We start from the raw sequence: 11,235 nt of genomic DNA, 5'->3' as shown, positions 1-11,235 counted from the left end.
CTGAGCCATCTCTCCAGCCCCCAAGACTTGACTTCTTATAGCAGCTGGGTCTCCCTAGAGCCGTGGTTCTCAAGCTGTGGACCATGACCTATCTTCAAAGGAGTTGCCTCCAACCACCAGGAAACAGATATTTATATTATGATTCATAACAGTAGCAAATTACAGTTATGACGTAGCAATGACAATCATTTTATGGTTGGGGGGTCACTGCAACATGAGGAACCATATTAAAAGGTTGCAACATTAGGAAGGTTGGGAATCATGGGACTACAGTGAATGACTCAAGAGTGGTAGCTGTATGTCATGGAAGTCCTGAGGCCACCTGAAACTCAAGGTGAGAGAAATTCAGTTCTACATCTTGATGTGGAGTAGTGGAATCACTTAGTACAAGAATGGGTGATGGAGCTGGGTGTGGTGGTACATGCCTTTGATCCCAGCAGCACCTAGGAGACAGAGGCAGGTGGATCTGAGTCCAAGTCCGGCCTGGTCTACAGAGCGAATTCCATGACAGCTAGGGCTACACAGAGAAACACTGTCATGGAAAAAAAAAAAGGAAATGAAAAAGAGTGAGTGATGTAATGGAAGCCATGTTTGAAAAATGCAGACTGGCACAAGCTCCTTGGACTTAGAACCGTCAGAAAGGAAGCAGTTAGGACATGGAGAGAACCATTCTGAAGATAGGTCCGTGTACCTGCATCTAATTTGACAAGCATGAAGGTATATGCCTGTAATCCCAGCACTTTGGAACCAGGGTCAAGAAGGTTGATACAACTCCAGAGCCAGCCTGAGTTACAGTGTGAGACCCCCCATCTCAAAAAATAAAGTAAGGGCTGGGAACATTTCAGATGATGGAATGCTCATATTGCATGCATGGAGCCCTGGGTTTGTGCCATACAGTCGGGGTGTGGAGGTGCACATCTCTACTCCTAGCATTTGGGAGGCAGTGGCAGGAGACACGGGTTCAAGGTCACTTTCAGGCAAACAGTGATTTGGCTTACATGAAGATCTGCCTGGGTCTGTAAAGACTCTTCAGGCCACAGGAGGACAACCATGGTCATGGTGGTGGTGGTGGAAGAGGTGGTGGTGGTGGTGTCGTCAAAGAGTGTTAGAAACAGACAACAACTTCTTCTGGAGTCATCAGGGTCAGCCCACCTCACCTTCCCTGCCGAGCTTCTTTCCCAACAGCAGAGTGGAGATCCTTGACCAAGGGTTTTGGCCCCAGAAGGCCAGCTAAGCTGGGCCCCAAACTCTTCTCCTGCCTGGGCAGAAGTGGGGGTGATGAATGAATTTCCAGTGTGTCCCAGGCAGGGGATTGAAGCTGTTTGCCGACAAGCTTGGCCTGCAGACGTCCCAGATGGCTGATCCATCCAGGCCAGGCCTTGCATAGTACAGGCCTATGGCTGCCTCCCAAGCCCTGTCTGTTCTGGGGTCCATTCAGGCCAAGCCTTGCGTAGTACAGGCCTATGGCTGCCTCCCAAGCCCTGTCTGTTCTGGGGTCCTGGCTGAGGGAGCAGCAGCCTCTTCATCAGAGGGGGATCTTGGATGAGAGGCTTGGGAATGCTCAGATCCCCCAAGTCCAGCTGTATATAGCTCACAATTCAATTGCACTTGAGAAGAGACTGATGGGAACATTGGAGAGGAGCAGGGCAGGAGCTAGGCGGACCCAAACAGCAGGGCTGGATTAAAACTCGGGGAGCCTATGCCTTCCTCTGCCATCGGTCTTACCTTGTTGGTACATCTTACCTGTCTTACCAACCTCAGCAGTCTTCCCGCTTTTCTAACAAGCCTCCTGCCCCACAGCCGCAAAGGGCCATTTCTTCTGTTCTCTCCTGCCTGCTATGTCTCCATGTGTCAACAGACCTAGCTAGCCTAGAGCTGCCTGGGGTGTGATGTGGGGAGGCAGGGAGCTCACTCAGCCCCAAACTCTTAAGGCAAGGTTGGAGATACTGAGGCCTAGGATTACCTGGGATGTTGCTAGTCCAAGTTCACGAATCAGAAAGTTCCAGGACTAGGACTAGATCTTTGAAGCCCAGGTTCTTATGTTACTCCTGTCCTTTATTTTAGTTATTATAGCTCAGTCTCTCTCTCTACCTGTCTGTCTATTCCCCAGACCCGTTCGCCTGGGCTTTACCAGTTTCATACATCTGCTAGCAAGCCTGAGCTGAGTGAGGTCTGAGGACGTGGTGAAGGACATGCCAGGTGCTGGAGTTGAGTCCCAGTACTGCATAAACCCAGCCTGGCACACTCTTGTAACTGCAGCACTCTGGAGGTGTGGCAGCAGGATCAGAAATTCAAGGTCATCTGGGGCCAGGTTTGAGGCCAGTTTGAGGTTGCCACGAGACCCTTTCTCAAAAAACAAAACAACAACAAGCAAAGCAAAACCACCAAGCCTTAGCTGAAGCCGCTTCATGGATTGGCTCTGATGAGTTGGGCCAGACTGGGGCCAGCTACAACTACAGGGCCTGTTGGCTAAGGGCCGGGTCCTGGATTGGAAAACAGGCCCCATAAGAAAAAGCCAAAGGCCGGGTGGTGATGGCACATGCCTTTAATCCCAGCAATCGGGAGGCAGAGGCAGGCAGACCTCTGTGAGTTCGAGGCCAGCCTGGTCTACAAGAGCTAGTTCTAGGATAGGTTCCAAAGCTACAGAGAAACCCTGTATTTGAAAAAACAGAAAAAGAAAAAAGGGAAGAAGAAAAGAAAGAGCAAACAGACCTGTGTCCCATGTCAACTCCAGAGCCATTGCTGCTCAGCATCTTCTCTCTGCCCTTCCTTTCAGCCCCTGTCCCGGATGAGAAACCAGGTTTCTGTTTACACACGGAGAAAGGCAGATACAAGCAGACTTGAGCACGTGCGCCCACACAGACCTGACAAGAGGATATCTGAACTGATGCATTGTGGGAACGGGCCCGTGAGATGCTCTTTCCTCTGAGTGCAGTTATGTCAGTGATGAGTAATACTGATTGTAAGGATCTGAAATCACTAAGTCTCTGGGCATGTGTCTAAGAAAGTTTTGGAAGTGAGGTAAGAAGACCCACATTCACTGAATGTGAGTGGTACTGTTCTGTGGCAGGATCCTGGACTAAATAAAGAAGTAGGCTAAGCAGCAGCTGCCACCTCTCTCTGCTTCCTGACTGTGAGTGTGATCTGACAAGCCTCCTCGAGTTCCTATTGCCATGACTTTTCCGCCATGACAGACTGTGTATCCTTATACTGTGAGCCAAAATAAACCCATTCTCTCCTGTTGTTCTTATCCTGGTTTAGCGATGAGAAATGCGATGAACCTAACATCCTTCTTGTGGCTTTCCACTGCCCAGCCAAGCTCGCCTCCTGCCATGAAGAAGGGTTCAGTCAGGCTTTGTGGAGTGACCTTGTGGACAGCTGTAGGTACAGGCCTCCACCTCCAAGTGATGGCATGGAGGCCATCAGGGAGGCCAGACCATTTGTATGAGGCTGTGATCTGAGGCAGGACTCAAGAGACTCCCTTTGCATCTTCTACTTCCAGCCATGGTTCTACCTTTTCAACCAGTTCTTCTCAGAATGCAGTTTGAGGACCACTGTCTCCATTGCAAAGCCAAGTTTCATGTTCTACTGAGTCAGAAAGTCTGGGTGTGGTGCTAAGAAACCTGGTTTCTTCTGCATGAGTATGTGTATACCATATGCATGCCTGGTGTTCATGGGAGTCAGAGGGTGTTGGATACCCACCTAGAATTGGGATTACAGTTGGTTATGAACTTCCTGATTTGGATGCTGGGAACTGAATATAAGTCTTCTGGAAGAGCAGTAAGTGCTCGTAAGCTTTGAGCCATCTCTCCAGCCTTCAGTTCCCACATGCCTAGATTTTAGTAGCCTTCTGAGTGTTTTTTGTTTTGTTTTGTTTTTTAGAGGCAGAGTCTCATGTAGCCCAGGCTGGCTTCAAACTCTCTGTATAGCTGAGGATGATCTTGTATTCCTGATTGTCCTGCCTCCATCTCCCAGGTTCTGTGATTACAGGTATGTACCACCACACCTGGTTTATGTAGATGGAACTCAGGGTTTTTTTTTTTTCAGGTTGCATAAGTGCTCTACCAATGGCACTATATCCTCATTCCCTTCTAGCTGTTTCTTATGATGCTAAAGTTAGATAGGCACAGCCTAAGACAACAGGCATCCTCAGGCTGAAGCTGGAAGAAGCTCTACCGTACAGGCAGTTGCTTAGTCACTCACATGTGGGTAAGACTTGCTGGTAGACAGACTTGCACACGTGCACATGCACACGTGTGTGCGTGCACACACACACACCTGGCAGGATTTTGAAGCAGTTCACTTCCTGCATCTCTCTGGACTCAGGGAGTGCAGGGAGGCACACAAATGAAAGTGGGGAGGGGTAAAGATGAACTGTTCTTACCAGTTGATATCCTGTACCCTGGACTCTGTCCCTCATCTCTTCTGAGGGTCTCTGAGTGCTCCTTCAAAGGCCAAAGAAGCTGAGTCATTGCCCAGCTCAGACCAGACACCCTCATCCATAGAGATGAGGTGACCTGTGTGCCAAAGAGACTCCCGGAGTATGTGCTAAGATCCTGTCGTGCATGGGCTGGCCAGCTGGGGAATGTGGGGGATCAGCAGACCAAGCTTAGGCAAGCACACACCATCCCAAGCTATGAAATGCTGCCCAGATGGAGAATTCCTTTTGGCCCTTTCCCAGGACTGGGTCCTATGTCCAGCCTTCCTCCTGACCCCTGTTTCTCTGACATAGACTGTTATGCCCAGGCTATGGCCCACTTGGGCCATCACTGCTCTATGGCATCGTTCCCCACCCCGCCCTCACATCCCCAAGGATCTTGATGCTAAATTCTTGCCCCTGTGAGCTGCTGGGGATGTGGGGAAAGGGAGGGAGCCTCATGCTCAGATCTGGTTTCCTTGCTTCTTCCCATGGCTGGCTGCCACGGGCTGAGCCACCAGCTGTGCTATATAAGGGCCTGCGGCTGGACGGCTGGAGAGGTGAAGACTTGGACCCCCAGCTAAAAGCCTTATTCAGGACACGGTGAGCTCCAACCCTCTTACCCCAGCCCTGTATTTCACTGCCTGCCTCTGCTCCTACCCCCATCCCTAGACACCTCCTTGTTCTTTCTTTGCTGGCTGACCACCCCATCTCCCACAAAAGATCCCCCTTTCTGTTCGACATTCCTCTTTTGCCCCTTATTATCCAAGTCTTTCCTCGGTCCTGCCCACCTGAAGTCACAATCCCTCCCCCCATGGCCTCATCTTGGTCTCTGTACCTTTCCCTTCTGTGGACGGCCACTGTGCACTGTCCAGGAGCTCCGGCGAACATCGGTTGGGGAGCCTGAGTGTCAGGCCTACTGGGAGGAAATGGTGGGATATAGAGAGACTCTCTGTTGGCTGCCAGATGGGAAATGGCTTTTCCACAAGGTGCCTCAAGCCAACCTGGCCTCTCTGACAACCTTGGAGCTGGCTCTGGCTTTGCAGGCATGCTCAGAGCCCGGGAGTTTGGAATAGCCTGAACCAACTGGTACAGCGGTTTCAAGGCTAGACAGTCTGCTCTGTGGGTTTGTTTGTCTCTTTTCTTTCAGAAAGGAGACGTTTTCTTCCCTTTCTTTCCCCACCGGATTTGGTGTTTGAAGGTAACTTTAAAAACAAATAAAGTCTTGCTCTGTACCTAAGGCTGTTCTGGAACTCAAGAATAGCCCAAGCTGGCCTCCAGCTCACAGCCATACCTGCCTCAGTCTGCCAAGGGCTGGGATTATAGGTATAAGTCATCATACGCAGCTGGAGGGGAAGATTTTTTTTTTAGATCAGATTCTGGGTTGGTTCTAGCTACAGGGGAAAGATATCCAGCCAAGAGGAGCCCAGGCCACCATACCCATTCTTTGACATTATGTCTGGGCATGTTTACCTCTCCCCAGTCCTGCAGCCCTGACTCTATGTTCCCAGTTATTGGGAACCCTGGGTTCGCTCTATGCACCCCATCCAGTTCCCTTTAGCTGGCTCCTGGCTATGGTGTTCCTAGCCAGGTCGAAAACAAACAGGCCAGAATGGGTTCCAGCTGTGGCCCGTGCACATCTGGGAATGTTTTCTTGGAGGTGGTGCGACTGAGGCATGGGTGACTCTCAGCCTGCCTGTCTCCTGTAGGAGGGTCTACTGTTGCTGGGGCCAGGACTGCATGGCCTTCATAGGTAAACCTATTCAAAGCTATGAACCCCGTCAAAGGGTTGCAGAACAAAAACCTGGGTCTTGAAAGTGGTCAGTATGTTACCCAGCAGCTGCTGGAGGGAAGCCAGGCCCCCTTTACTGTCAAGAACCTTTTTTATCGCTGTTCTCCCATACAGCCTGTCTGCTGTGGAACCTGGCACAGTTCCACATCTCCCAGACAGTTCAGTGTGGCTGTTCAAGCAGATGTCACTTTAGCGAGACTCCATTCTATCTATCTTCATCCTGGAGCCACTAGAGATGTGACTCGGGCTTGGAATGGAGTTTGGTTGGTAGTGTACAGAAGATGGAGGCTAGAGAATCAGAAGGTCAAAGTCATTCTTGTGTGCACACTGAAGTTGATGCCAGCCTGGCCTACAGCAAGCAAACCAAAAAGCAGTGACCCAGAAATGTGGGTTGTGATTCCCTTTGCTTCTTTGTAGATCACTGGCTCTATGAGACAACCCTGGGTTGTCCAACTTGGTGAAGCAGCATCACCTCTCTGTGACATTTCTACGTGGCCTGAGGGAAAGATGGCAGCAATCAAGATCTGGGTACTCTCTTTCCTGGTCCTGGAGTTCACCACTGTGCTCGGTACGCACTAAGTCTCAGCTTGCTCCCATAGCTTCTTCCTGCCGCAGTGAAGTTGTTTCTCTTCTGGGACCCAATTACACATCTGCCTGGCCTGAAGACTTGAGATTGTTTGATAGCTTATACTCTGTTCCTACCTCAACTCTGAGATCGTACTTAGTATTAAAGTTCACAGAACAGAAACAGAGGTCCAGGATGAATAGTTACACATGGGGAGGAAGAAAAAAGTTAGGAAAGTTTCTGCCCCCATGCACCAAATTTAGCTCTGAGCTTCCTGGCAGCCAAAGCAGAGTGGAGTCACAGGGGAAACACAGAGTTCTCAGAAGCAGGTTTGGGGCTGGTCTGTTTTCAGTGGCATGAAAACACTTCTGGCCCTAAAAACCCAGTTTCCTATATACCCCGAAGCCAAGTTTGATGGACACACCAGAACCTGTCCTGGTTTCCTTGTCCTCTGCTCCCAGAGGTGACCCAAAGATCAGAAAGAAGATGCCTCTGACTGCCTGAGGTGTCTGCACTCCTAGGGAGAACTCTCCCTCTCCCGTCTCCCTGGCCTCTTCTCATTTCTAATCATGCTGCTAATGCAAAAACTGCTCACAACCCCTCACATGCCCCGCAGGCTTGTGACCACAGATGCAGGAACAAAGGCAGCTCCGGCACAGCACCAGTGCACCGTGCATGCCCGCCTCCTGCCTCGCCCTTTCCACCTTGGCAGCTGCTGTTTGTGAAGATGATTAACATTCAGCCATTTGAGATGAAATCAGATTAGGTTGATTAAAAGGGCTCCCATCACCCCAATTAGGCAGCACAGAGAATTCTGACTTGGCTCCTTGCCTGGGAGTTAATTGCCTTCGCCTCTGCTTGCCTTTCTCCTGCTTCTGGAGCCCTCGACCCAGCTGTGTGTAGAGAAGGGCTGGAGAAGGCTGCCCCTGTCCTGAGGGCCCTCTGCTCATACTCAGGGTGTGGTAGGAACAATGAAGACCCCTGGCCAAGTAGGTTCACAGAGTCCTTTACGGAATGGTGGCTCTCAGTGCCAGCATGTCAAGAGAAAGGGACTGGCACCCCTTGTATCAGGCATTGAGCTAGAATATCTTGCTAACATTTATTTATCGTAACATAGCTTAAGATTTATGCTAGGCATTGCTCTGAGGATTTTATAAATGAACTCTTACTGTCCTCTTTTTATGAGGACAGCTCAAGTGGCTTAAACAGTCTATCCAAGGTTAGTTAGGAGGTAACAGAGTCTGCAGCCCCCTCCAGAGATATTGCTGTCTCATTTCATGAGACCCTGGGGCCAGCAGCACCCTATGAAGGGGAAATTAGTGTTTCCATTTTTATAGAAAAGGAAAACAAGGTTTCATCTCCCCTGGGACTGATCTAGATTCCCTAGCAGGAATCTCAACCTACTAGCTGCCTGAAGTATCTGATAACGCCATTTAAATTTTTATTTATGTAATGATTTATGTAATTATTCCTTTGTGTATGTGTGGGGGGAGGTCAGAGAATAACTTGGGAGTCTGTTCTCTTTCCCTAGGATTGAACTCAGGGTGTCAGGCTTAGTGGCAAGTGCTTTTATCTGTCAAGTAATCTCTCCGGCCCTAAAAAAATTTTAAATTAGTATATACTAAATATGCATAATAATGATTTTCCTTATGTCATTTTCATAGATGTGTGGTATATCTTGATGAAATTAATTCTCATTGGCCTCTCTTGTCCCCCTTCCATTCCTTCTGACCCCTTCCCATTTTTTTCTTATTTTAGGGGGTGGGAGTGGGAGACGGGGTCTCACTATATAGCCTGGTTGGCCAATCTAGTCTTGAGAGACCCACTTCCCTCTGCCTCCCAAGTGCTGAGATTATTAAATGCATGCACCTCTAAACCTAGTGTCTCCATCTCTTTCTCTTTCTCTTTGAGACAGGGTCTCACGTAGCTCAGGCTCGCCAGGAATTTACTGTGTAGACAAGGCTGTCCTTGAACCTCTGACCCTCCCACCTCCACTCCTCAGGTGCTGAGATTACAAGTGTGTGTGTGTGTACCACCAAGTCTAGCTGCTCCTCCATTTCTTTTTTTTTCCTTTTTTTTTTCCTTTTTTTTTTTTTGGTTTTCGAGACAGGGTTTCTCTGTGGCTTTGGAGCCTGTCCTGGAACTAGCTCTTGTAGACCAGGCTGGTCTCGAACTCACAGAGATCCGCCTGCCTCTGCCTCCCGAGTGCTGGGATTAAAGGCGTGCGCCACCATCGCCCGGCTGCTCCTCCATTTCTAGAACAAGACTGGAGAGGGAACTGTCATTTGTTGGGCAAGCCCTCCATGTCAGCCTCGCTGTGTGCTTTGTGGGAAACAGGCTGAGAAATAAAGCCTTTGGGGTTTCACAGTAGTGAGTGGCACAGCCTGGGGATTTGGAGCCATGCTCAGGGTTCAGGCTGTCCCCACTTCTCCAGACCAGCTCTGCATCTCCAAACCCTGGGAGCCCTGGCTTCTCTTCTTCTTCTGTTATGCAGGGAGGCAGACGATGCTTACCCAGTCAGTGAGAAGAGTCCGGCCTGTGAAGAGGACCTCCAACACCTTTGCCAAGCCGGCTGACTCCCCCGACAGTGAGTTTTCACTGGAGTAGGGAGGGTCGGGACGGGGTCCTCACTGAGCTTGCTAGGTCAGTCTCTGAAGCCTGGGGAGGATGTTAGGGTTCTGTGGAAACTATAACAAGACACTTGGCTGCTCTCTCCCGGCAGGGGAGTACAGCACAAGAAAGTTCAGAGTCAGGAAGCTGCCTGATGTATTCCAGAAATGGGGTCGCTAATATGCTAGAGCTGGTGGGGACAAAAGGAGTAGACGGGGGTGGATAAATAACACAGAAGTCTCACCGATATTCTAAGTGATGTTTTGTGCCAGAGAATGCTGTGGTCCAAGCCACATGGAAAAGGCTTTACCCCATCTACAGTGTTAGAAAGGGACAGAATGGGAGAAAGAGAGGTTGGACAAGAAAGTCCCTAGCATGGTCCACCAGGCTGATGAGGCTGGAATGGAGGGCTCCACATTGTGAGGCACAGAAGGGACTGAAGAATTGCTGGTGAAATAAGGGGTTGGATGGGGGTGGGAAATGGGGATTGAACAGAAACAGGGAGGGTTCTCAGGGATGCATCAGGAAAGGCTAGCTGGAGTTCACCTGCTATTCAGGGATGGTTCCTCCTCAACCTGGCTCTGTCTCTCAGGTCCTGGTGAGTGGACAACTTGGTTTAACATCGACCACCCAGGTGGGCAGGGTGACTATGAGCGATTGGATGCTATTCGCTTCTACTATGGGGAGCGTGTGTGTGCCCATCCCCTGCGGCTAGAGGCCCGGACCACTGACTGGATGCCTGCGGGCAGCACTGGCCAGGTGGTTCATGGCAGTCCCCGTGAGGGCTTCTGGTGCCTCAACAGGGAACAGAGACCAGGCCAGAACTGCTCCAATTATACAGTGCGCTTCCTCTGCCCACCAGGTGAGTCTGAATGGCCCCAGTCCTTCCTCCCAGCAGCCTTGGCACAGGAGAGGCCAGGATCTGAATAGCACATGCCTGTATATACTTCCAGTCTCTTAACAGCCACTGAGTGTCATTAATGTGATAAGAGCCCCAGATCTGTCCCAGCCAACCTGTTGGGTTCACTTCCAGTGACTCAGGAGGGAAGATGGCGCTTGGGGTCTAACTTCTGGGGTTTGAATCTCTAGCTTACTATGTATAACTGTGCTGTTTATTTCTCCATTACTTATTTTGGGGGTACTGTGGATTGGATCTAGGACATTGTGTTAGAGCCCTCTACTACTGAGCTACATCTCCGGTCTTCGGCTCTTTTATTTATTTCTTAAGGAATGAGGTAGGGTTTCACTACGATGCTCAGGCAGGTCTTACACTTGTGATTTTCCTGCCTCTGTCCCAAGTAGCTGGGATTATAAATATGTGAAAAGGAGCCTAAAGCAACTGTATTCACTTAGCCCAGGCTGACCTTGAACTTCCTAAGTAGCTTCGAATGACCTTGAACTTCAGATCCTCCTGTTGGCACCACCTCCTGAGTGCTGGGATTCTAGGCAATGTGGCAGCATGCCTAGAGGCTGAGTCTCCAGCCCACTACCTTATGTGTGTGGCAAGCATTCTATGAGCTATATCCCCCAGCTCTCTTTCTTCCTCCTCCTCCTTTTTTTGAGGGGGAACATGATGGTCTAGCCCTAGTTGGCCTGGAAAACATTATGTAGCCCAGGCTATCCTTGAACTTCCTGACTTTCCTGCCTCTTTCCAGAATGTTGAGATTGCAGTCATGCACCTCTATGCCCAGCTGCAACTGTGTGTGTATTTTAGACGAGATTCTAAGGTTCTTAGTCTTGTGTTCTCACATGTTTTCAGTGTTAGGGATTGGACGTAGGGCCCCTCATCTACTAGTTAAGTCCTCTTTAACAGAGCTACATTAGTTAGGGATTGGACGTAGGGCCCCTCAT

The 11,235-nt window shown here is 49.9% G+C and overlaps 1 protein-coding gene across 1 annotated transcript in view; it reads left to right on the top strand.

Moving 5' to 3' along the window:
• Positions 1–4,987: 4,987 nt before the first annotated feature.
• Positions 4,988–11,235, top strand: part of Cilp (cartilage intermediate layer protein) — a 17,090-nt gene continuing 10,842 nt past the window's right edge. Inside the window, exons 1-4 of the mRNA XM_005347766.3 lie at positions 4,988–5,020; positions 6,627–6,777; positions 9,269–9,361; positions 9,977–10,246. Coding sequence (XP_005347823.2) covers positions 6,639–6,777; positions 9,269–9,361; positions 9,977–10,246 — 502 coding nt within the window. The 5' untranslated portion in view covers positions 4,988–5,020; positions 6,627–6,638. The remainder of the gene's footprint in view (positions 5,021–6,626; positions 6,778–9,268; positions 9,362–9,976; positions 10,247–11,235) is intronic.

This window comes from Microtus ochrogaster, chromosome 5 (genome assembly GCF_000317375.1).
Source record: "Microtus ochrogaster isolate Prairie Vole_2 chromosome 5, MicOch1.0, whole genome shotgun sequence".
In the NCBI taxonomy this organism is placed as follows: Eukaryota; Metazoa; Chordata; class Mammalia; order Rodentia; family Cricetidae; genus Microtus; species Microtus ochrogaster.
Note: the sequence above shows the minus strand (reverse complement) of the source record. Positions and strands in the feature narration are given on the sequence as shown.